Source organism: Manis javanica, chromosome 11, assembly GCF_040802235.1.
Source record: "Manis javanica isolate MJ-LG chromosome 11, MJ_LKY, whole genome shotgun sequence".
NCBI classification, from domain to species: Eukaryota; Metazoa; Chordata; class Mammalia; order Pholidota; family Manidae; genus Manis; species Manis javanica.
Window position 1 is genome coordinate 51,208,434 of NC_133166.1, and position 26,672 is coordinate 51,235,105.

The window sequence follows — 26,672 nt, forward strand, 5'->3', positions numbered from 1 at the left end:
CTCAGTCGGGCACCGTGTGAAGAACAGACTATATAGCACAGTATAGATGACACTGGTGATGCCCCTCCACTGAGATTCTTTTTACCAGGCTAGTGCACCCAAATTCAAGCTGCTGTGAGTCTTGGCCACTAACCTCACAGCTGCACCCTTCTCCTGTGAACTGCCCTTGGCTGAAAGGAAGTAGCCACCTAGCCACAAAAGGTCTGTAAGGTGTTGATCTTTCCCCCCCTACCTCGGAGTACAGCCCATACCCAAGGACTGACTGACTAGGGGAAACAATGGCCAATCCCTGCTACCAGGAGGGGCAATTCCCACTCCAGACTGGGGCTAGACTTCAGCTGAAGTCTGGGCCAAGCTTCTTCCCCATTCTATGCTGCTTCCTTTCCTCTTTTATAGCTTTCACCTGACAGTACTCCCTCACTAAGTCTCTTGCATAAAAATCCCCATCTTGGGTCTGCTTCTAGGGACCCTGAGATAGAGTCAAAGAAGGGAAACCCAACTCCCAGCTTTTCTTTCTTCACAGTTACTCTTAAGAGCATCATTCCTTTCCATTCCCAGCCAGACTCACTTGCCCACTTCCCTCTCAGTCTCCTGTCATCTGCAAGAGCCTTCTAATCACATCTGGTCCTCCTCCATTACATTTGACAATCTATACTCCAATTATAGCTGAATTTTTCTAAAATAGAAATTTTTATCATTTTCTGAAGAGAAAGTTCTTGGAGCTATCTTTTGAAATGTTCCACTAGTCAGTCTGCCAGTCTGTCAAACAGTCAACAAATACTTAGTAAGCCCATCATTGTGCCAGATCCAGTGCAAGGAATATGAAAAACGTAGTCCCTCCCCTTAAACTTCTGTCTAACAGAGGAGTTTACTAACAATCTGGCATTATCCAGACTTCCTGGTTTTCTCTTACCCAGTTTAAGTCACTATTCTACCTAAGCCAAATTGCTCATTAACCCTTGAGTTTACCAAGTTCATTTTTAAGCCTATCCTTCACCTATTCAGACTTGTCTTTCTCAAGATCCAGTTTAAGATTTTCTTTTAATGCACCAGCCCATGGTGACCTTACAGCATTTGCAGCCTGTATCACCCACCCATATATTCATTCATACATTTAATAATGTTTGAGAACCTACCATATACCAGGCACAGTACCACACATGATAATTAAAGAGCATAAACCATCTGAAATTATTATGTAAATGTTTTATAAGTACATACCCTATATCTGCTTCTATACTTAAACCCTTAGAAAATAGAAATCAAGTCTGTATTTCTTATTATTTTGCTCCAGGATATATAGAAGTTCACTGGATGTGGCATAGTAATTATATGTTAACTATGTGCATTTAAAAGTTCAACTGACAGAAACTTAATATTGTGTCACTTTTCATAACATATGAATTATACAGAATAAACTGTATTGCCTGAGTGTATGTACCATCATCTTTATTCCCTACCTCTCTCCAGTATGAACTTACTATTGATTTACCATTTTGTGCTCACTGAAGATAACAATGGCAGAGAATTTCTTCAGGAAAAGAAGAAAACTTCCCAAGGAGAACTGCTTGGCATATGAAGATCTAGAAGGAGTGGTACACTGGAATGAACTCAAAGGATCTTTAAGGTAAGTGCTTACATATTTCTGAAGACTCATAAGGAGGCCTTCTCTTGTAGAAAGCTTTTTCCAGCTTGCACACCCTCCTTCCTGCTCTTTGTGAAAATGTCTACCACTGAACTTACCCCCACTGTAGTATCATTGTGTGCTTACGTGGCTAAACACACAATGCTTACCTGGTTCATGGAGTAGGTGCTCAATAAGTGCTGGATTAATTAATGAATAAAGCTACCTTTCATTCCAATAAAATTTATTCCAGTAAAAGGAATACATTCATAATTCCATTACTTGAGAACATTTAAGTGCACTTTACTCACTTTAAAAAATAGTCTAAAAAAATCACATTTCTGAAGTTCCAAATAGGCTTTCTAAAAGAACTCTAGATGCATCTAGGAAAACCACACAATAAATTTGAAAATATCATATACGACATAAATTATATATGGTCTTTTTTTAAAAAAAGGTACTGCTACTTTCCAGATCTTTGTTAATATTGATTTTAAATATTGATAAATGGAAAGATTATGGGAAGTATATAAAACATTTCATACAAATGACAATTTTTAAACCAACCTGTAAGGCAGCCTAATAACCTAATACCAATGATGACTAAAATGTGTTAATAATATACTAGATAGGCAGCATAGCCTACTAGTTAAAGCATGGGCTCTGAAGCCAACTTCATGGATGTGAATCCTAACTTTGCCTCTTATTAACTCTGTGACCTTGGAAAAATCAGTCAGTCTCATTTGCCTTAGTTTTATCATCTGAGAAATGAGTAATAGTAATAGAAATAGTAATTCCCTTATTTGTTGCATGGATGAAAAGAATTCCTACAGATAAAACACTTATGTGTAAATGTGAAACACAGTAAATAGTGGTGGTATTATTAAACTCATGATTTTTAGCCTCACACCTTAGAAAGTAGGGAATATCATCTCCATTTTATAGATGAGGAAAATCTACATGGATCACAGATCACACCTAACCTGAATGAGTCCAGAGCCTTCTTTCTTAACTAAGACACTGTACATTTATTCAACTGCCTAAAAAGTAGCAAAAGATTCCCCTAATTTAAAATGACTAGATTCCCATGCTTCTTACTTTGCCACATTCCACCAAAGTCCCACCTTAATATCTAAAAAGCAGCTACCCTAAGAGCTTATATTTTGGCCAAAACGTCCTTATGAAAACTACCGTGACCTTGTTTACAAATCTTTGTATCTGTTGCCAATCAGAACAGTCTGATGCAGTCAAAAAGGTATTTCTCAAACTTCAGCAAGTACTGACATTTCTTTGTTCTTTGTTGGGGTTGTCCTGTGTGCTGTGAAATATTTAGCAGCAACTCTGGCCCTTTTAGATGCTAGTAGCACCTTGCCAGCTGGGACACTGAAAAATGTCTCCAGACATTGCCAAATGCTCTCCAGGGGTCAAAATTACCCCAGTTGAGAATGACTGCAGTAGAAGAGTTTGACATAATCCCCTTCTACAGAGGTGCAGGAGCTGTGAATAAGCTATAGGCACACACTGTGATCTTTTCGGACTCCAAACTTTGATCATGCCTTTTTCCCTCTCTCCTTGCTTGCTACATCTCCCTTCCTTCTCAACTCAGTGCCACCTCCTCCAGAAGGCTTTCTTTGGTCTCGCTCTTCAAGTTTCATACCCTCCTCTTTATGCCCCTCATTTTACTGGACATCTCTATTTTTGTATCTGTGTCCCTGTTAGCCTTTGAGTATTTCAAGACCATGGAATATGTTTTCATCTGCATGCCTCCACTATCTGGCACATTTGTAAACAAGTGTGCTTTCTGGATGTTTAACAGAATAATAAATTGACCATTCATTTTCAGTGTAAGCATGTGTTCCCTGCTGCATAGCCAGCACCTGAAATAGAATCTACCACATAGTAAGTGCTCAATAAAAATTTGTAGAATATTTGTTAAACATGTAAGATCAGAGCATGACTATTATTTTATTAGGTATAGATTAGCTAATATTTTCAATAAGTATATGAAAATGTTTTGTTTGACATGTTTACTCTGTATTTTGGAAAAAGATTACATTTTTATACTCATGATTAATTAGCTTTTTCATTATTATGTCCTTTCTTGAATTTATTCAGAAACCAGAATATATAACATGACAACAGTTTGGTGTAGGAGGAAGCAAAAAAATCATAGGCTTAAGCATTATACTATGCAGTGGCTTTAGAATGATAAAAGCTTGGGGTTGAAAGAAACTTCAGAAATTAACTTTAACAACTTGTTTTTTTCAACAAACATGCACTGAGTGCCTACCTTACATTTCCTGTTAGACACACTGCAAAGAAAGAACTCCCAAGAGTGTGCAGTCTGTTTGAGAAGACAAGAAAGGAAAAAAACACCCAATAAGTCAGATGCTTGGCCACGGTCATCCACTGGGTATGGGAAGTATGGAGCTGGGGCACCAGCCACAGCTTGTGGTGGCCAAGAAAGGCTTCCCAGAGGAAGGGCATAAGGGGGGACCTGAAAGATACATGGAGTGGACAAAAGAGGGAGAGCATAATATAGGCAGAAGGAACAATATAGGTGAAGACCCAAAGTCATACAGCAATATTATGGACCACTGGGCAGAGACTGAACATAAAGTAGCCAGACATGGAGCAAGAAAGGCAGGAAATAGCCAGATCAGAGCCTATGTACAATGTTCAGAAGATCCAGACTTCCAAAAGCAGGCCTTCCATCTTTCGGACAAGTGAGACTACTAGAAAAATCTTACTTTAAGACAGAATCCATTTTCCTATCAAACAAAGCTATTGAGATAAGTGAAGAAAAGGTCAGTTCTAGAGCAGCATGTTTCAAAGTGTGCACCATGAGCTTCCTATGTGAAAACCAGCTAGAGAACCAGGGAACCCTCGTATTTAGGGTACACAAGGGTAGAACATGAGGGAAGAACACGAGGGTAATTCTTCCATACCTTACAGCTCTAGGGATGTAAGCCTTCCTATGAAGACGTGGTGAGGGCTGATAGCCAGCTTAAACATTACTACTTCTAGAGGTGAAATGAAAAACAGAATCTGATGCTTCCACACCAGCATGGAGAATCTGAGGATGTTCAGCAAAGACCTGACTAGGTTTTAGCCCTGGTGAGGAAGAGGATTAGGCAAGGCTAGGAGTAGGTAGAATGAGAAGTAACCAAATTGAGGGGACTGTCGAGTGTGTAGGGCAGAGGGCCCTGCTGAGTATTAAAACAAGAAATTTAGTGCCGTTTAAGCACACTTTGAACTTCTCTGAAAACATACTACCCATAGCTAATAAATGCTTTCTATACTTCTGTCTTTTGTTAACTTTTTCATCTAAAAACCCTGGCATCCCCCCAGGGCTGAGGTTTTGTGGCACTTTGTAAGAATTAGAAAATAGTCCCCCCACCATCCCCAACCCAATGGTGGAATTAGAAAAGGGAGAGTGTAGCTCCACAGTCCTTCAGTTATGCACAACAGTGGGCAGTGGCCCTGAACATTCCCAAAGGTCACACCGACTACCCTTTCTTGCTTCTCTACTTTCAGTAATAGTTTAGAGGCACCTACTGTATGCAAGGTACTACGAAAAACACAAAGGGAAGTGTGAAATGGAAAAGAGAGCTGCCACGACCACCACCAGAAGAAAAACAGATTAAGGGGAAGGAATGGACAAGAAAGGGTATTCCTGAGAGAATGTGGAAAGGCTGAAAATCACCAGTCTGTAGGTTCCTGCGAGAATCATTTATCCTAGCACTTCACTTCACTACCATTGTCTGGTCTCAGCAAACATTAGCATAACCATTAGCCTCTCTGCAATGTAATTATTCTCAGGCTGGCTTACTCTGGCCCTCTGCCAAATGGAACACTCACAAATCTGAATCTGGGGTGGGGGATTTTTAATATACTCCTCCTAAATGTCCTTTCACTGTTTGCAGCCAACCAGGCTGCTCTAGCAAGGTTTTTCCCCCTCTCCTCCCACTGCCACCTCTTCAGAATATGGATGGTTCACCATGGCGCCTATTTCATTTGGTCCTTCATCCATCCACTGAAAAACATTTATTGAGCCTTTATTAAGTGCCAGACCCTGTGCCTGAAAATGACGGTGAACAAGGCAGCCACAGTTTCTGCCCCTAAGTGAACTTGATCTAAAGGGGATACCTGACATTTATTTTGCCAATAATTATAAATCTGAAGATTACAAAAGAGGTCATAGATAATGCAACAGGAGCTTATTCTTACTAGTGGGAGCTACTACTCCAGAGAGTAGGACCAAAGACAATGTCCATCTATGCATGAATCTCAATAGCAGGAGCACTGGAGTTCTGCTTTGGAGAGTTCTTGAATCTCCCTCCACCTTGGCAGTATTCTCAGCAGTCTCTGTCCCTACACATCCAACTGCCAAAGAAGTATTACTAGTCCCACCTTATCACCTCATCCTCTCCTTTACATTTGCTAGCCACACCTAGTGGATTCCAAAGCAGTCCTGACCAGACCTGTCCCCGTCTTCCTTTCCTCAGGCACTGCTCTCTAGAAAGTTAGGCCAGTGGGTGAGGAGGGGGTGAGAGATACATTCTAGAAGTGTAAAGGCTTGGAAAATAACTTGGAAAAAAGTTCTCCAAAGGAACCATATTCTAGCTGCTCAGGAAATGCCAAGTCCCCTCGACTGTTCAAATGCTTATGTTCCTGCATCACTCAGAGAACATTATGCCTCAACCATAGGTTATATTTTATTTTGAAGAATTCACATCCTATTTTATTTTCATAGTTTTGTTTATAACTAAAACATGAAAAAGATAAAGCAAGCACATAATAGCCAGCTTCTGTGTTAGGTCTATGTATAATATGATTATATTTCCTCAATCTAATAAAAAAGTCAATTGCCAGTCATAAAATTAAATACATCTGGGTGCTCCCCACATTGTAATTTTCCATTTCACATATGCCAGGCAAAAGGAACACTGCCTTCTTCTGTCACCAGAATAAAAGCAGCAAACTTGCAACTTCAAATCCATGAGCTTGTTAAGAATCTTCTTATTTTAAAAAATCCATTCTCTTGTAGTTGGACAATAAACTTGAAAACACATTAATGTTCTGTCAAGTAGGTATAGATAATGACATTAAATATGAACAAGCACATCATTTCATGGGTGCAAGATGAGTTTATAAAATCTAAATGCTCTGACAGTAAGAAAACATACTGCTGTATTCAATTATATCATCTGTTCAAAATACAATTGCTTTCATGTTTGGTAAATAGAATAATCCAGGTCACATTCCTACATTCAACTGAGTTTCTAGTCACTCCCCTTTCTCTAAATACTTGCGTTGTTTCTGCATGTTCTTAGTGTCATCATTTATTGCTATAGGCATGATAGTTAAATTGAACTAATAATGACAGTGGTTGTCATTAGATTTTAACTCAGTAACACTAGTCTGACATATCTTTTGAAGTATGTCTTCAACTTAAGTTTGATTAAAATTACAAACATCCCATCTATTGTGCCAATCAAAACGTTGTCACCCTTTCCCTGAACTTTTCTATGAACTTTGTGGAAATAAGTTATAGCAGCTTAAAACTAAGGCTAGCCTTGGGTCATAAACATATTTTAAAATATGACTCTTGCAACAGTGCTGCACAAGACCACTTTGGACTCCTTTTATAAAAGAATATGATTTTGACTTATACCCCAGAAAAATCATTAAGGCAGGAAGCACAATATAGTGAGAGTTTAAAGGCTCTAAATTCAGATTCCCATATCTTGCTGTATACACAGCACTAAGGAGGGATTTTCATTTGGTTGTATTTTAAGATATTGTACCTAGCAAATAACTTTGGTAATAAAAATCAAATGCTGTGACAAGTATGAAAAGCTGGTGGAAATATGCCCAGCAAAAGATGGAGAAAAAGAGGGAAAATAGATCAACAATAAGTGGAAATATAATGTTTTAGACACCTACTATACATGGCAGGTTTTTACAGACATCATATTATTCACCCCTCATAACACTGTGAGGTAAATACTATTGGGCTCATTTATGGATGAGGAAACTGAGGCTTAAGAGAGGTGAAGTAACTTGCCCAGGTTCACACTGTAGTTTGCTTCCCTGGCAGTGATAAGGTAGACACAAATGTTTTTGTTTTTTTTTTTTTTATTCCAGTCAGCTATTCCAAAAATGTAGAAGTGGACACAAAGTTCTGATTAACATCCTGGGGATGTTAATAGCACTCGGAATCTTAGTTAAATTTATGAAATGCTATGTTCCATTTAGACTAGGGATTTATAGACATTTAATTTTCAAATAATTTATATTTTTTAGAAAAACAAGACAATATCCAATGATAATATTATTTCCTCAATTTTCCAGATAAGGATGTGATGTACAGATCAATCTGTCCAAGGTCACATAACTGGAAATAGAACCCTGCAAGATCATCTGACTGCAAGTCTAGTGTTCTTTCCACTAAATAATAATGCATTCTCATGTCTCTTCTAACAGATGTCTGAAAGCTCCAAAAATGAGTGGCTTGAAAGGCAAAACCCTGATAGTGTATCTATAGAAAATATGAGTGAATTCTCAGGTGAAGTAACAAGCATGCAACTGCCTAAACAACTTGATTTAAAGGTTACTGCAAATGCCTGTTTCATTTTTTTAAATTCCTTCCTTTTGTATCCATGGCATTATTTGTTCTTATGATGCCACTATTTGTATTTCCTTTATAACACCTACCACTGTCAATGAATACCTTATTTTAGTTCTTCATACATTTATTGTCTATTGCTCCTTCCACCTCACTAGGACTTAAGCTCCATGAGACCTCTGTCTTGTTCACACCATATCCTTAAGAGTTGGAGCAAGGCCTGGCATATTGTAGAGACTCAATAACTATTTTTAGAGGGAATGAGTAAATGAAAGAATGGTCTCTCTTTAACTATTTCTCTGTCTTCTTAGTCAAGGAACAGAACCACACATTTTTTATTACCTACCACACACTCTCTCAGCTCCACTGAGGGAGATATTCCCTCTTCTACTTTTACCCATGTTGCAAACAATTGAGATGATAAAGATAATATTTATAACCCTTCTGAGTTAATATCCCAGTGAGAATCAAAATTTATCGAATTTCTTTGTAGCTATAGCAGAAACACCTTATCCAAAACCCTTAAGGTCAGATGTGATTCCATAAATAGAAATTTTCAGATTTCAAAAATGTTAATATATTGCATATATCCTAATGGAACATATATCATATATTATGTAATGTGCCCAGCATGGTCTAGGGTAGCAGCATACAGTCAAACATATTAATTATTTTTCAACAAAACAATCTATTAGTTTTACCAAATAAGGTTCTGTTACAAAATAAGTTATGAAAAAATTGGTCTTCTGCAATTTTGGACTTTGTAATGCAAGTAACAGATTATGGGCTTGTAACACTAACTCATGGGTTGTGAGGAGTAAATAAAATACCCTAAAAGCACAATCCTGAGTGCACAACATGCAGGAAGTTTTCAAATTATCAGGACAGTTACAGGTTTTCAGGCATCTTTATTTAACAAGTGGGGCCTCTGTGTATATATACAATTAAGCAATTCATGAATATGTCAAGAATTTAGATGTTTCTCAATAATTTGATATTTTAACAGTATAGGGAGATGGTGCAACATTCATGCTCTAGATTTTCCTATTGGCTAATGACATTTTCTGGAAGAAATAGCTCTTGCAGTGGTCTTTAGATCTATTCATATAGTAAGGATACATACTTATTCACAGGTTTAAAACTTTGGAATAGGGGAATACATAAAATATATGTCTTTACCCTCACAGAAACAGACAAAAGAATCATGTGATGCTTCAGAAGAAAATAAAGGTTTTTTTCTACATATAATTTTTGTACTGCTTTTGAATATATGCAGCTAAATGGAAAATATGCTGGACTGACAAATAATGTCACCTAATACATATACTATTCAAACAATATGATAACAGGGATTTGGGGAAGCCCATCCTAACTCCTGCTATAGCTGCCCAAATTAAGTTGTAGTTACCCTCTAGGTGACCATCACAAAGTCTAGTATTAGCTTTAGCAGGACTAAAGTAGCCATTGTAGACAGCACTGTAGTTTTATCTTGAGGTCCAACAGCAAGAATAGCAAAGTGTGATATAATGTGGCTAAGTGGGTTATATCTTGAAATTTGTGCTTTTAACTACTTAAAAAATTAACAATTGCAGGAGACATATAATGGAACAAAATATAATGCATGAATCCAGGTTCATTAAACTATGCATTTTTTGAAAAACAAAATATGACAGAACATTTCATTATTGACGCAGATATGAGAAAAAGTGTTATGCTGCTATTTAGAATGTGCCTCGTGTGTCATGGAATTGAAGTATTTCCAAATCATCAATAATTAAAATGATGAGAATCCATCATTTCACTGACATTTACTTCTACATGAAAAGATGGCCTATTTTAAATGTGCTCACACATATTCTTGTCAATCACAATCTGTCACAGCAAATTATTTCATTTTGTAGATCACATGACTGTTAGGAGAAAATCTCTAGGTTTAAATTTAGATCTTAGGTGTAGTATCAAGAACTCTTTTCATGGATTTTTTTTCTGTGACTGCATCTTCACAATACAGTATATAAAAGATGTAAAATCTTATTCATAATACTCAGTTTCACTTTTGGCTAACAAAACCCAGGACTGAAATGAATCACTGTAAATGATAACTCTGAAAGCAAATAGTAGAACAGAATACATAGGAAAGAATGGAAATATCAAACTAAAGCAATTTTAAAACAATCAGAACTCCATACAAAGGGACTTGGACCCAATTAATTAGGTCCAAACAGCTTTTTTTCTCTCATCTTATTTAAAACATTTAAACCTTATGCTAGGTTTGCATTGCCTTCAGCTCCTAGCAGTTATAAAGAAGCTGAACTCTTTAAAACTCAATGAATCTGATGCAAGAATTTTCACTGTGCCACCATTAAGCAGAAGATTCAGGAATCTGTGGATAAAACCTAAACTGCATGCCCATGCATCTGAAATGTTTAAAATGTCTTTTCAAACAATTCATTAACTATAACTTCACAATTCTAGTAGAATCATTAATGAATTTCACAATCTTCAAATGCCAGAATTGTAAGACCTAATAAGACAGTGAATAATCTCAACACTCTATAAAAAATATTTTCATTTTTCCCATACACAATTAATCTTTCTGCTTAGACATTCAACTTCAAAATGTAAGAATAATCCTAATATTGTATTTCAACAAGGAATGCTTTATGTCAGTCTTGACCTTGGCCTGACCTCTGTATGAAAACTTTGTATTTTGAAGTATGTGGTGAATAGCTCTCTGACTTTATTAATCCAGTGCCACTGGTTGTCAACAGTGAGGCTTAAAAGGGGTACTAAAGTAGTTAAAAAGTCAGAGATATTCTGTTGGTCTCTTTCTACCTTAGTGAATCAGGAAATAGTTCAAGGCAATTTTCATTATCTACACTGCTTTTCCAAAGAATAAGAAAACAATGAAATATGGAAATAAAATTGCCAAAATACACCTAAACCTACTTGGCCTTACTATGCCAGAAATAGTTTCCTTTGGAGGACCCAACTGATTTAGATTGTTGAACAGTGTTCTCAGTTCTAAGGATTAATAACTTATTTAACTCAACTGAAGCTCCATAAAGACCAGGACTTCTATCCTTATGTGGACAGAAGTGACCATAAATTGAGAGAAGTGACTATACAGAGAACAGACACTTTATAAATATTTATTGCCTTAAACTTAGATTGTATTGAATTAAATTGAATTTTAAATCAGAAACAAAAGAATAATAATAAAAAAGAAATCAGACTGATTCCTGTTCTTCATCTGCCTTGGATGTGACCTAGTACCTGGTATGTAATAGGCTCTCAGTGAAAGTTTCCTGAATGAATGAAAATCAATATGTTAAAATAATGACCAGTTGTTGTCTCTAATGCCTATTGGTTAGTTGTGTATAAAATACTCATGCTCATTTAGAAAGCTATAACAATAATGACCAATTCTGCTAGCTGTTTCCCCCTATTTACCTTTAGAATATTTGATTTTCCAACTTCTGAGAATGCCTCCTTACCCTAAATTTATCTATCACCTTGAAAGTTATTCATATATGTTTATTTTTATGGTACATTCATGACAATAAGTTGACAAATTATTATCTATAAAACACATGCAAGAAAGGTCATTTTAATCTGATTTGAAAAAATGTATGTGAATATGTGGGTGATATACCTATAAATGAATTATTTAATTCAAGTTAAAGATAACTATATATGTATGTGTGTATATATATATATGTAATGCTTATGTATATTATATTTATTTACATTTGTATTCTTAATGTTCTAAAAGAAACTAAATGTCACTCTTTAGGCTTATAAGTTTATCTATGAGCTTAACTTAGATGAGTAGCTTTTTCCTTATTATACTTATTCTAATTATTTTTAATGGACATGTGATATGCTAGTCTGTGTCCAAGCTCACCTACAATTTCTTTTCTCAAAAGACAAGGCACATCTGCCACCTGCTCTACTCCGTGTCCCAGCAACAACTGTCGAGCAGCATAAAGATTGATTATCAGTCAAAAACCATTGCACAACACCAGATTTTGGTGGGTTAAGCTTGCTGATCCAGCAAGAGATGGTGTGAAATTTTCAGGAGTGTGTGCCAACATTTTGGTGCTAAAAGAACAGCAGTGTATGTCACATGAAACACAGCCAAATATATGCAGACAAAGCAGAGAAGTTTTTTGTTCTGGACTTGGCTTTAAAAAGAATAAAAAAGAAAACAAAAAGTAGGAGCAAATTAGTTTGTACATTTAAAAATCATCCACCAAGCTTACTCATGTGTATGACATTGTTATTTGAGGCATACATATCCAGTAGATTTTCTCAGAGGCTCAGCTATAAATAATTTTCATATATCTCTTCTACAGTACCATTACATATGATATGAAAGGCAAGTATTTCTTATTAATAAAAATAGTCAGGGAATTTAAGAAAGCACTCATTGCATAAGTATCTGATTATAAAAAAGTCACAGAAACACTTACCCACGAGACTCATGTTTTTATACAAACAGATGATTCAATGAATGCAAAATAAAGACAGCCATATTTTAAAGTTAAAGCAAAACGTGAAAAATACATGGTTCTATACTATTGTATAGGTAATTTTTACTGAGTATTGTAGCAACAAGTTTCTTTATAAGGACCAAATTACCTTGAACTTTCTATTGCCTTCAAGAAATTCTTTTTCCTGATGATCAAGTATTTTCAAAGGGACAGAAATCCCAGTATCACTTTATATAATAACATTAATAGAGGAGAAATTTTGATCACCTCAGCTGTAATGAATTTCAGAATTGCTTTTCTTCTATTTATGCAATTATTGCCTAGACTTGCCTTTGGTTTAGCAGCTTTACAGCAGTTGCAGAAAAGAAGACTTCCAATAAAGTACAAAAAGCATAGGGGAGTACAGAAGTTAGATACACTGAATTTGTACAGCAAAGTTCTTAAACCATTTAAATATGATTACCGTACATAGCACTTGATAACAGACTGGGTATGACATGCTTGAAAGAATATTCTTAGATAATGATACTTTCATTTAGCTCTTAAAATGTATTCTTTCCCACTGGAGAAAGAAAAATGTTTGTTTTTTTTTAATTTTAGAAAATATCCACATTTCTGAAATATTAGAAACAATGGACTTTAAAAAAATATCTTGCCTGCAAATATGTCTAAAACAAAAATATTATATTTTGTTTGTATATGTAATTATATTATGTATATATATATAATACATATATTTCAAGGTTTAAAATAAGTTAGCTATGGCACTAATCTTATGAAAAATTTTATTAGAAAAATCACCCATATATAAGAATTATATGTTAATTAATGGCTACATTTTCAGAATTACATTAATGCTATCTGAAAAAAGACCAAGGGTGTAAATGAATAAATGATACTTGAAACTTTGAGCTATTTTCTGAGAGAATAAGTCTAATGAATTATGTCTGTTGGGTGTCACAGAACCTAAACAGTAAATTCAATAATCTCTGATTTAATTTATTGTATTTTCACCATTTAACCTCCTGCAGGCTCCCTAATGTCTATTCAGATCTATATTAAATTAAGCACCAATGCTAATGAAGGGCAATAAACGTGGCTGTCAGTGGATTTTTCTTTCATTAAGCACATTATCCTCTTACTGAGCTGTAAATGCGTAAACATTAGTTTTGTTAAACCATGCAAAAAAGACAGGATGAAAATCATTTTTTAATTGCGTCCCTTAAGCAATTTACTGTGTGTGGGGGTAGGGGTTTTTTTTTCTTTTTTACCTTTAATTTTTTTGAATGGATCTGAAAAGGGCTCTCCTGTTGAAACATAAACGTCGGCTTCATGGGGTATGTCTTCAGGTTCGAGGACTTCAGTGCCATCTGCCAAGAACACTCGTCGGGCGGCCATGTTCAGATTCAGCTTTCCCGTGCACTCCTCCAGCAACTAGAAGCAAGAGGTATGTCATTTATGACAAAGAATGTAACACACTTCCACAAAACAAAAGGTGCATCAATTACCAAGTAACTCAAGTAACTCCATTAATATAGGTATTTTCTAGCAGTCTAAAATATACCAATAAAAGGTAAATCAAAGAACTGAGAATAGCTAATAATTGTCTAATTTTCATCCTTAAATGCTGCCAGTTCAATAACTCTACAACATTTAAGCCATTGCATCTGCTTAATTAAATATAATGTTTATATATTAATGAAAAAGGAAGGAAATTAAATGAGTTTGAGATTACTATATATATAAGCAATTTACAGATTCAGATTACTAAAAAATTTTAACACAAATAAATGTCATCCTCATTTTTTATATTATAAAGAGGATAAGGTAGGAAATAAAGCAAAGAAAACTTTTGAACACTATTTACCAAGGTGATGGTTGGTACGGTAACTTTGGCAAAGACTGTTCTAGATCCATTTTTGTAAGCTGTTACTTTAATCACTCTAGGTGAATTCTGGGCTGACTGAAATTTTAAAGAAGAGAGCTCTGCAACTCTAAAGAGAAAAAAATAGAAAATTTGGTGCATGTTGATTATTAAAAACAATTAAACAAATCTTATCCTGGATATTCTTTACAGATAGAACCCCTAATGATTATTCTGAAGTATTCCTCAATAAAACTTTTTATAGGATAAGATTGTCCACATTTACTTAAATATTTTTAAAATTTTAACACAATAAGTTTGCCAAAACTGTTTATGTAAAACACATATCTCAGAATAAATCATTTTTATCATTTTACTTCTAAAACACCAAAACATTCTTTTAAAAAAATTATTTATGTATATGCTATGTACTGATAGAAAGCAAAAAAATGTTAGTATGATTTTAAGATCACGAAATAGTAAATGGCTAAGATTCACCCTTAGGTTTTCATGTTTATTAAAGTTCTTTTATTTTTTAAAAAGGTTTGAAATTCTCATAGACTATAATTAAGTCTTTTATTCTAATTGTAATTGCTTTCATTTCATTATTTGAGGGCAGCCAAGAGAAGATTTCCAAGTTTTGTCTTCAGTCAAAAACAGTTTCAATTTTTATTTTTTCAGCAAAAGTACATGATAAATGATTAACATGGCAAATCTTTGACTTCAGAGTTCCTTAACTAACCCTATTATTTTTTAATGCCACAAAAGCAAAGTAAACATTTTAAAATAAAAACTTGCAGTAAATTAAAATTACAATATGTGATTTTACTATTCAACTATTCAATCACTATTCAACATATGAAAAACATGAGAGTACCGACTTCTTGGTTTAATTTTTGTTTTTATCAACACTTTTTTCTATCCATAAACTCTTGGTTTAACTGTTTACAGTAAGAATCTTGATGTGAAAACAGACATACAAAATGGTTTTATAAGTTCACTTTAATTTGGTTTTAATTCAAAATATTGATTAATTATCAAAAGTACGCATTTCCATTTTTAAACAAATATCTAGTAAACAAAGATAATTTCATGGTCCTAGCCTGATTCAGCTTAAAATATTATTTTCAGTTTCATATTATCTAAATTGAAGTGTATCTCACGTTTTCCACAAGTGTAATTAGCAACATACTACTCAAATGTTTTCAAAGAAAAAAAAAACCCTAGAGATGTGGTACATTTTAATGTTTGAAATAGTCAATTGAGTCATTATAAATTCTGCTCAAAGGAAAAAGCTTCAACAGTCAGTTAAAAAGAACAGAGAACAGCTTTGATTACCTCAGTTGACCCACTGGAGCACTGACAGGTCTGTTTCTCTTGGATGCTGATATGAAACAAGAATTGTTTTTACTGTTTGATTTGTAGCTATCTGGGTCTGATATTTCATCATGGCTATGATCTGATACTGTTTGATGTGTGGAGCAGTCTTCAAGTCCTGACCCTTCTGATACTGCTGCTGAATGCAAAAGTCTTTTGGGGCCAAACTGAGGCTGCAAATAATCTTCAGGAATTTTAATAACTGCTTTTGCCTGGGATGACATAAACTCCCTGAAAGAAACAATGAATGGAAGAATACAGTGAACTGATTTGTAATCACTTAACAACTACCATACAATAACTAGTGTATTATATGCAAGGCAAAATATTATACACTTAGTCATTATTTTGTTTAAGCCTTACAATATCCAGAAGAATTAAGTATTATTTTAATTTTATCTCCATTTTACAGATTTAAGAAATTGTGGCTCAGAGAGGCTAGTTAACTTGACCAACCTCACATGATCAGTAAATTGACAGAGAAATTGAACCCAAGCCTGTTCTAAAGTAAAACCCACATTCCTAACCATTAAACTTAATTGCTTTACTTAATTAAATAAGAGAGCTTGTGTAGTGCTTGAAACAATGTTAAGTGAAATTTTTAAGTTCTTAGGCTATTTATTAAACACTAGCACTCTGCTAAATAGTAGGAAATATAAAAGTTAAAGAGATGTGGCTCCTATCTTCAAGACTATCACCTAATGAAGAGAGGATATATGTAAGTAAACTGCTTAAATTTATGGATGTGTATTAACTTTAAATGCCAAAAGAATTCCTCAAAGGCAAGCTCACATGGGCTGGAATTAAGTTGGGTAAAGGCTTCACAGCAAGCCTGGGATCAGGGTAACTAACTCATCCTGGTTTGTTTAAGACTGCCGGCTTTGGCACTGAAACTTGCACATCCTGGAAACTCCCTCGGTCTCAGACAAATTGAGACATTTGGTTACCCTACCTGGTATTTAAGCTGGAGGGGTAGTATTTAGATGAACTATGATGTTTGAACAGACGTGGGATGATATGTAAATCTATGTAAATACCAAATCAGGAAGATGGGATATCTATAGAGTTTGTTCATATGATAAAATAAAACAAGTTTCAACATACATAACAATATTGAGCTATGTAATGATTAGGCATAGAGGACAGTCAGCGTCCATCTATTATTCCACTATTTCATGTATTTGTATCTTTATACAAACCAAATCTGCCTCTTTCCAATTTGCTAGTTCCTCAATACGTGTTATACATAATATAACACCCCCCACAGACACAATTAAAAAATAACATATGCTTACGTGTTATTTTATAACATAAGTGTATAGAAACCTTAGAACAGACAGTCCTCCTCCAAATGTTTTTCATCTTTAAATGTCATTATAATCACAAGTATTTCTTCTGGCCTGTCTTCTTTATGTTCACAAACGTGTAAAATAGTTTATTATTTCCTCTGAATGAAAGGTAGTCACATGCCACAGGGAAAACGGGCATGTGGGTGGGTGAGAGTTGACACAGTGGGTCAGCAGAGCTAAAACACTGGTACCCAAGTTATTGTATGTTTTGTTGTTCTTATCACATGTTTCTATCCAAGTCAGCCCAGGATGGAACAGAGCAGCAATGAGAAGAAGAGAGACCTTCCCTACACTCTGAGTATCTACACAGGTTCAAAACTGTGGCAAACAGCAACTTAATGGGTCATTGGACTTTACTTCTAGCAGAGGAGGACCTCACTTCAGACCACCTAAACTACCCAGATTTTAACAGTAGTGGTGGAGAGGGGCATATAGCAGCAGTCACCCTCGCCGTAGCAGTGTTTCTCCAGTGACAGCAACAGAGCTGCAAATGGTCACCAAGCTCTTCAAACTGGGACAAGAGCAGTAAACAATTAGGAGGAAAGATCTGCAGATCTCATGAACAGTTTCCAGTGCCCATAAACAGTGACTGAGAAAGCATATTCTCATGTAAAGAAAGAAAAGGAATTCTCTACTTAAATGCAGAATGGAGTATCTTTCTTTTTTAATGAATGCATTTTGTTTATTTTTTACAAATACACTAATGATTTTTTATTAATCCATTATCCCATTACTACAAAGCAAAAGGTTTTTTTTATCATATTCCAAAGTTTCAAACATAGTCTATGTCTCTACTAGAATCTTTCATTATATCTATAAATAATTCACATATACACAGATTTCAAGTAGTTCCTTCTTCAGTAAGATGTCTGTGCTACCCTCCTGTATCCTCCTGTACATCCTTCCTGTACATTCACACCTGCCCTGATAGACTTAATAACTGGAATCATTATATCTCATTGATTTTCCTACCATTTAAATGCTAGCTTCAATTTATACTAAATATTTAAATTCACCATTGTATTATTCATTCTCTTATCACTCATAAATCATTTTTATCACTGTTACTGGTACATTATTTTCCAGTCTGAAACCTAAAATCCAATATATAAAGTTGATGGAAGACACCAATCACACTACTTCAGAAATACAACTTCTTAAAAAGTATCTATTTATCTATCATCTATTTATCTATCTATATTAGTTTTTTATTGCTCTATAATAAATTACAACAAACTTAGTGGCTTAAAACAATTTATTATCACACAGGTTCCATGAGTCAGGAGTCTGCCCAAAGCTTAGCAGGATCCTCTGTTCAGGATTTAATAAGGCTGAAATCAAGGTTATCAGCTGGGGCTACAGTCTCATCTGATGCCCAGGATCTTCTTCCAAGCTCAAGATTTTGCCAGAATTTAGTTCCTTACAGCTGTAGAACTCACAGTGACTATCATCTCTGAGGCCAGTAGGAACTCATGTCTCTGAGTTTTCTGTCTCTAACCTCTAAACTCTCATTTAAGAGTTGATCTGGTTAGGTCAGGCCCACCCAGGACCTCCCATTTGATTAACTCGAAGACAACTGATTATGTACCTTAACTACATCGACAAAAATATCTTTTGCCATATAATGTAACCTAATGATTGGAGTGACATCCCATTTTATTCACAATCCAGCCCATAATTAAGAGGGACAAATTATACCAGGCATCCATACCAGGGGGTAGGAATATTGAGGGTCATATTAAATTTCTACCTACCATACAAGTTATATAATTACAGTTTTGATTACTCATTTTTTTTACCAAATGTAGATCCAGACATTTCATTTTCTGGAAAATTCAAATGCACTTCCTAAGATTAAGTTTGTCATCAGTCAATACTGAGGATATTTAAAAGAAAGTGCCACAGATTCTGGTGGCAAATCTAAAGATGAACTTTTAAAAATGCTTTGAAAAATGGCATTATTATTAGAATTAATTAACTTCATAAAGCAGATATTTTAAGTGGGGAGAAGAAGGCAAGAGGTATTCATTTGTATGTAAATATCCTGGTATGCCTGCTTTAAAAAAAATCAACTTAAATACCTAATGTAAAACATGAAACCATAAAACTTTTAGAAGAAAACATAGCAAAAATCTCTTGAAAATAAGCATGAGCAACTTTTTCTGGACACATCTCCTTGGACAAGGGAAACAAAATAAAAAATGAACAAGTAGGACTACATCAAACTAAAAATCCTCTGTACAGCAAAAGACACCATCAGCAGAACAAAAAGGCAACCTATGGTATGGGAGAATATATTCATAAATGATTTATCTGGTAAGGGATTAACATCCAAAATCTATATAGAACTCTTATGCCTCAACACCAAAAAACAAATACCTTAATTAAAAAATGAACAGACCTTTCTCCAAAGAAGAAATACAAATGGTCAACAGGCACATGAAAAGATGTTCCACATCACAAATCATCAGGGAAATGCTAATCAAAAACCACGATATCACCTCACACCAGTTAGAATGGCCACCATCCAAAAGACAAGAAATAACAAGTGTCAGTGAGGATGTCGAGAAAAAGGAACCCTCCTACCCTGTTGGTGGGATGTAAATTGGTACACCTACTGTGGAAAGCAGTATGGAGGTTCCTCAAAAAACTAAAAATAGAAGTGCTATGTGACCCAGCAATTCCACTTCTAGGAATTTTCCCCAAAGAAAACAAAATGCCTGATTCAGAAAGATATATGAACCCCTATGTTTACTGACCCATTATTTACAGTAGCCAAGATATGGAAACAACCTAAGTGTCCATAGATAAATAGATAAAGAAGATGTGGTATATATATACCATGTGGTATATATATACAATGGAATATTATTTGGCCATAAAAGGAAAAGAAATCCTGCCATTTGCAACATGGATGGATCTAGAGGGTATTATGCTAAGTGACACAAGCCCGGTGGAGAAATACAAATTCCATATGATTTCACTTATTTGTGGAAACCAAACAAGACAAAATGAACAAAACAGCAGTAGACACATGGATACTGAGAAATGACTGGTAGTTACCATGGGAGAGAAGTTGGAGTGGTGGCAAGGGTAAGGGGGACATAGGGGTACAAGAATTCTCAAAGATATAGTTGGTCACAGGGATAATAGTGCATCATGTAGAATATAATCAATGATTCTGTAACGTCTTCCTATGTTGATAGTAATTGCATTAGTGGACGTGAAAGTTTAATAATACAAGTAACTCGGTGGTATACTTGAAACCAATAGAAGAGTGTGCATCAATGATACTTCAATTTTTAAAAAAAGAGCTTTTTCCTCTGCCAAAAGAAGAAAAACCCAGCTATGTTATTTCAGAGTTAGTTTATTTTCAGTTACTGGAAAAAGTAGACTTATTTTAACAATTTGAAATTAAGTCATAAAAAAAGAATGTAGACAAATGTGGTATGTGTGTGTCTATGTATATAAACTATGTCAATATTTAAGGATTTTATGTATGCTTAGATGAAGGTGGAGTAAAACATGTTAGAATTTCACCTTAAAGCAGTATGGAATAAAAACTATCAATTAATTAAAAACTAGAAAACTTTAGGTAAATGAATCTTAAAAATACTTTCTACATATGATATAATGGATATGATAAGTCAGAGAATTACAAAGCCGTTAAGTACATTAACAGATTAACTAAGCTTTTATTCTTTTCTCAAACTGTACTATTTAACCACTTTCTATTAATCAAAATGATTAACAGGGACAGATCTTATACATTGTGGAATTTTAACCCCCTTGACATCCCAGGCTAGTATTTAATTATGCTTTACTCTCTGTGATTTTCATTAAATCTAATTTACAATTTTTGCTTCACAAAGCAACAACTAAGTAAATATGTGAGATCTAAAAATATAAGAAAACATGCTCAAGGAGGAGTACAGAAAAAGTAGATAGATGATGATAAGACTTAAGAGTATAACTATAGTTTTGACAAAAGCAATTTTTCTTCTCACTCTGCTTTTAGCTCTAGTGAATCTTAGTGCCTTTTTATAGCAATTTGTGAAAAACTAATAAAGTCACACTTTATTACTGAGGGCCCCCCTGTAGTATCCCTCAGCTGTAATTGTACCATACTGCCTTGCATAGTTCTTGCCTGTATCCTTTTTGCTTCAGCTATTATCTACCCATTACTATATATCTTTCAATAAATAAATATTTAATAAATGTTAATCTGAACTCTGTGATTATGTTTTCTAGAACTCTTTCCATAACAATTGTCTAGTGAAAGAAATGTTATACAAATAGTCATGCATAGAAATTTATAATTACTGACTATGATTAGTACTCTGAAGGAAAAGTACTGATTACTATGAAGGATAAATTCAGGGATTTGGGGTATAGAAAAAGCCTCAATAAAGCTGTTCAAGTTGGCAAAACACATGAGAAGAGTTATCCCCACCAGATCCTAGTCATTCTTTATTCCAAATCATTCTCCCAGGTCCTGTGTAGGTAGTGATAGATTGTTTTGCATATTGATATGTTTGCTTTGTGATTTGTTATATGACTTCATATCCCACTCTGCAAGGGTAAGAACCTTGTTTTATATATTTTACATTTCCACAGGAGCTGAACCAGTGATTGATATGCAGGAGCTATTCTTTGACAATTATGACATACAAAAATGTGTCACAAAAATGCCATTGGGAAGAAACAAACACCATTTAAAAAGTAAAATACAATAAAGACAAAGCCAATATTTATGTCAGATAATGTTTATTTATCTAATAGTCATTCCCTGCCTTTATCCTTAGATGAAAACCCTCAGTTATATTCAAGGACTCACCCCTTCTATATGCCCTGGTCAGCTCCAGTGGATGAATCCTCAATGATCTAACACCAGTGATGGTAATTCCACCTCCCTTGCCCTTACAGGCTAAGCAATCAGCTTGTGATCTAATTTTGACCAGTGAGAAATGAGGAAATGTCTTCTGGGGTAAGTTATTTTTTAGTAATCAAAAAGAGATATAAGTGATCAAGCACCCATCTTCTTCAGTCAGACATTATTGAGCAAACATGTGATGGGCCATCTTGTGACTAGGAGGGGTCAAACCCAAGAATCAAGCCAATATTCTGAGGATGGCAGAAAGATACAAAGAGCCATGCTCTTTGATAACACTGTTGAGCCACTGCATTTAACCCTAGATTTACCCTGCCTCTGAAATTCTTAAGATAATGACTGCTCCTCATTTTTAAAGTCACTTTCAGTTGAGTTTTCTCTCACTTTATGCTAACAGTAACCTAACTTACACATTCAGATTTCTAATCATGTTTGTTTACTTTTAGTTTTATCCAAAATCTTTATTAATTTTGAATTAATTTTATAATAGGATAAAATTAAAAACTATATGGTTTTTCTAAAAATTCTACTTCTACTTAATCAGAAAAATTTCAGCAGAAATTCAGCAAAAGCATAAAATGACAGAGTTTTTATTTCCCCCTTTCTGAAACACAAAGACTTCTATAGCAGAAATTTGCATGTGGCTAACTAACAATTCTATTCATAAGTAGGAAGCATGGCTACTTTGACAGATCGTGGCTCAACAGTTATCACACAGTTTGGATGTGAATTTAACAGCAGAATAATGACAGTTGCTGAGTATTTGTACTTGCTGTTACTTCATACCAGTGTTGCCTGTCAAAATGTCTCTTTTTCTTATACAGAAGCCGTAGAATTTCCATGGATAGCAATTACTTACAATATACAATGGAGCACATCAAATCTAACAACCACTCTTTAGCCCCTTTTTATTTGGTAGTTGCTTTGTTAATTGTAGTTAACCATTTTCATCTAAATTATTTATTTATACTGTATATTTGACAAGCATATATTTCTTGCTTTATATTCCTATGGCATTTAAACCTTCCTGGGATTTTTTATTATTGTCATTTGTAAAATTTATCGTTATTCTATTACCATTTAACTCTAATTGGAGAAAATACAAATAAGACAATGTAAACATAAGGGAAAATGACCCTAAGTACATTCCATAATAAATATCCAGCTTAAAATACTGGAATGCAACAGATAAAAGAAATACCCACACATATGTTTGGTGAATATAAATGTATACAAAATCTCTGGACTAGTCAAAGTGCAAAGATTTCATTAAACTTCATCCCACCCTTTCCCCAACTTGATGAAATGAATAACTTCTAAGATATAACTTTCTACAATTGTTAAATAAAATGTGATTTAAACATCATAGAGAATGAATAACAAAAATGATAATAATGAAAGTGAATAATTCCCCCCAAATCTGATTTAATACCAGAAGAAAATATAATTCTAGTTTGGCCCAGAAAGGTTGGTAAAGGTATCCCAAATGCAGAGCAACTCCTGGTTATTTTATAATGCATGTGTCAAATTTTACTTGCAACTCAATGACTGAATAATAACTAATATGTTATGTTTTAAGTACATATATGTACCCTATAGGAGATATTCAATGTTTGTTAAATTGAACTTGTTTACTTTTGTAAAAGGAAATTCTAAAAAAGAAGAGAAATCTCTAAAATCTGTAAAGGAACCATCTTTGTATAGGATTGGGGCATAAACCATCCCATCCAAAGGAAAGTAAGAAAACTTCTTGTGCAAAAGAGCAAAGGAATCAAAATCAGGTACATCTTAAATCCAAAATTGTGGGAGGTTGTAGATAGTACATATAACTTTTCTGGAAGAAATTTAAATTTTCAAAAATTAAAAAAAACTACTCTTTTAACATATTTAAATGAAGTAATATTTAGATATAAAGAGCTTATTTTAAAACTTAAAGGAAAAATCTGAAAAAAATTATGAACTGAAGAAAGTGTAATTTGTTGGGCAATAGAGGTCAAAACAGTGAAGTTGTTGCCCTGCTTTATTCACTTTTGCTGTCTCCTCCTCATTCCCTCTTGCTGCCCATTCTATCCATGGTAAAAACTGACATCTTTGGAATGATGAAATTACTACAAACTACCCCTAGAAAAGGTGCTATAACCAAATGTTTTATTTCAAAAAAAAAACCTAAGACTCATTCCAATTAAAAATATCTAAGATAACTAAAATGATATGAAAAAACATATGAATGGATCAGATACTGTTAGTCTCTTTGAAAGCAAAATTTGTGAAAAAGCAACCCAGATAATCTATAACTAAAAACTGTTGGTAATTCACTTTTAAAACTGATTTTTTAAGTCCTCATTTACTGTACTGGAGATAATTTTCCCTCTCAGAGAACTGAAAAAGTGAGTAATACACTCACATGCAAGTAGAATAACAAACTACTGAAAATTTCTATATTAAAAGACACAAAATTATATCCTTAGATGATCAGCTAAAAATCATGCAAACAAAATATTTATATGCAGGATAGAAAGATATTAATTGCTTACAACATTCTCTTAATTTTAAAATGCTATTTTAATTTGGAAAACAACTACTCAGCACTTGGAGATACCTTCTATAAATATGGTAGAACTATCCCTATTGTCAATAAACGATTGATCCTGCCATCCATATCTCAAAGGTTGATGCCCTGTTTCATGTTAACCTGAGAATAATACATCAGACTACAGCTGGGTGGCAAAAGTTTCCTATTGTGCAGCTTTCCTGGACATAGCCACAGGAGTGAAGATAGACTTTCCAATCATCTGACCTCCTAGTAATAAGTCATAAAAATGGGAGAATTGGACCTTCTTTGGCACAATATGATGAACTCATTTATACTATTGGTGATTTAGTTTTGTTGCTGAGGGCAGGATCCTGGCACAGCAGTTTTCAGTCTGTTACAAACAAATACAACATGGAGTGACAGAGGATAAACACTGAAAGAACACAAAAAAAGAGAGAAAAGAAGAGTAACATCATCAGATAATAACATGAGCATAAGGTGACTGGTCACAGTATGGTTGTAATGAATGGATCTAACATATGTGGGCATATTTTATAGTGTGTGTAATTAGTGAAGAAGAGTACTATGTCTGTGATATAGGTAAAGGAACAACAGATTGACTATATTTAATAATTATTTCTCATAGAAAGATCACAAAGATTCTGGAAGAAAGGTGGCAAGGAAAACAAGAATGAGATGAGAAGTTTTAACCTCAATCAGGGGAAAAATGTCTTTACTTGCAGAGAAAATTGTCTCTCTCTATAACCATATTAATACCAACAGATCTTAGATTACCACTAGCCTTTATGAACTTGAACCTTTTCAGGCTGAAACTCATCATTTTCTTTGTCATGAAAAAAAAAGACCTCTGGGCATTGTATTTGACTTTCCATTCAACTGCCAAGAAGAGTGTTACTTCATTTTGTAGGTGTCTTGCCAATCTTGCCAATGGGTTTCAGCCCCAAGCAAGTTCGCTATGGATTCAATGTGACCAAAGAAATTGACAGCAAAACGTTCTTGGGTGCAAGGGTTATACCCAACTTTATTTCCAGGTGGCCGGTCAGTCACTAAAATCCCGTTCACTCAGAGCGAGTCTGCATGCAGCAAGCCGGTCTCTGCCTCTGAGCCCCACTGTCTGCAGAGCCGTCCTCTAGGCCCTTCTGCACAGTTGTCCGACACAGCCGTTCTCTGGGCCTCTATCTTCAGTGCTGCCACCACTCCAGGCTCTGCTCTGCCCTCCTGCAGCCTTGCAGCCATGCCACCGTGTCACACCCAGAGTACTGGGTGGAGCTCTTCATATAGAGTCAATAGCAATGTATTACCCACAGGTGTACAGTGAGCTAGTCAACCAGGGCCAGGTGAGAATCCTGGCCACAGGAACTCTCATTTTATCCACAGTAGGTCATCATAATCAAAGTTGATGGTACTAGGCAATAGTGACAGAAAAAAAGTTAGGATTCAGACAAATAAATAGAAGGAACACATTGAAACAAACTATTAAAAACAGACAGGAGGAAAGTGTCACATAAAAGCATAAGAAAAAATAAGAAAAAAAAAGGATGAATAAAGCCAGAGTTAAAGAGATTAGAATCAAAGAAAGAAAATGAGAAAAAAGAGAAAGAAATTCAGTTAATGAAATTACAATTATCTCTAACAGGAAAAAATAAAGGAGAGTTGGAATGATTAGCTGATACAGTACTATTTTGAAAAGGAAAATTGGTAAAAATAGATTCTACAGTCAATAAAAATGTGCAAAGCATATTACTTTTACCATTAGCATCTGTATAAAGGAATACTTGAAAATCTTTTTTAGAATTGTGTTCCATTGTTTTATTGGGAAGAGCACTGTCATGACTAACAAGTCTCTACAATACAAAACTGGGTAATGATTTTCTAAAAAATTGTCA

At 34.6% G+C, this 26,672-nt stretch overlaps 1 protein-coding gene across 2 annotated transcripts in view; it reads right to left on the bottom strand.

The window, feature by feature from the left end:
* DCDC1 (doublecortin domain containing 1) overlaps positions 1–26,672 on the bottom strand; it is a 496,388-nt gene that overhangs the window by 435,261 nt on the left and 34,455 nt on the right. For both annotated transcript variants that reach the window (XM_073216357.1, XM_073216358.1), the window contains exons 5-7: positions 15,954–16,223; positions 14,619–14,745; positions 14,023–14,185 (exon numbers count right to left, since the gene is read on the bottom strand). In XM_073216357.1, the coding sequence (XP_073072458.1) occupies positions 14,023–14,185; positions 14,619–14,745; positions 15,954–16,223 (560 nt within the window). The remainder of the gene's footprint in view (positions 1–14,022; positions 14,186–14,618; positions 14,746–15,953; positions 16,224–26,672) is intronic.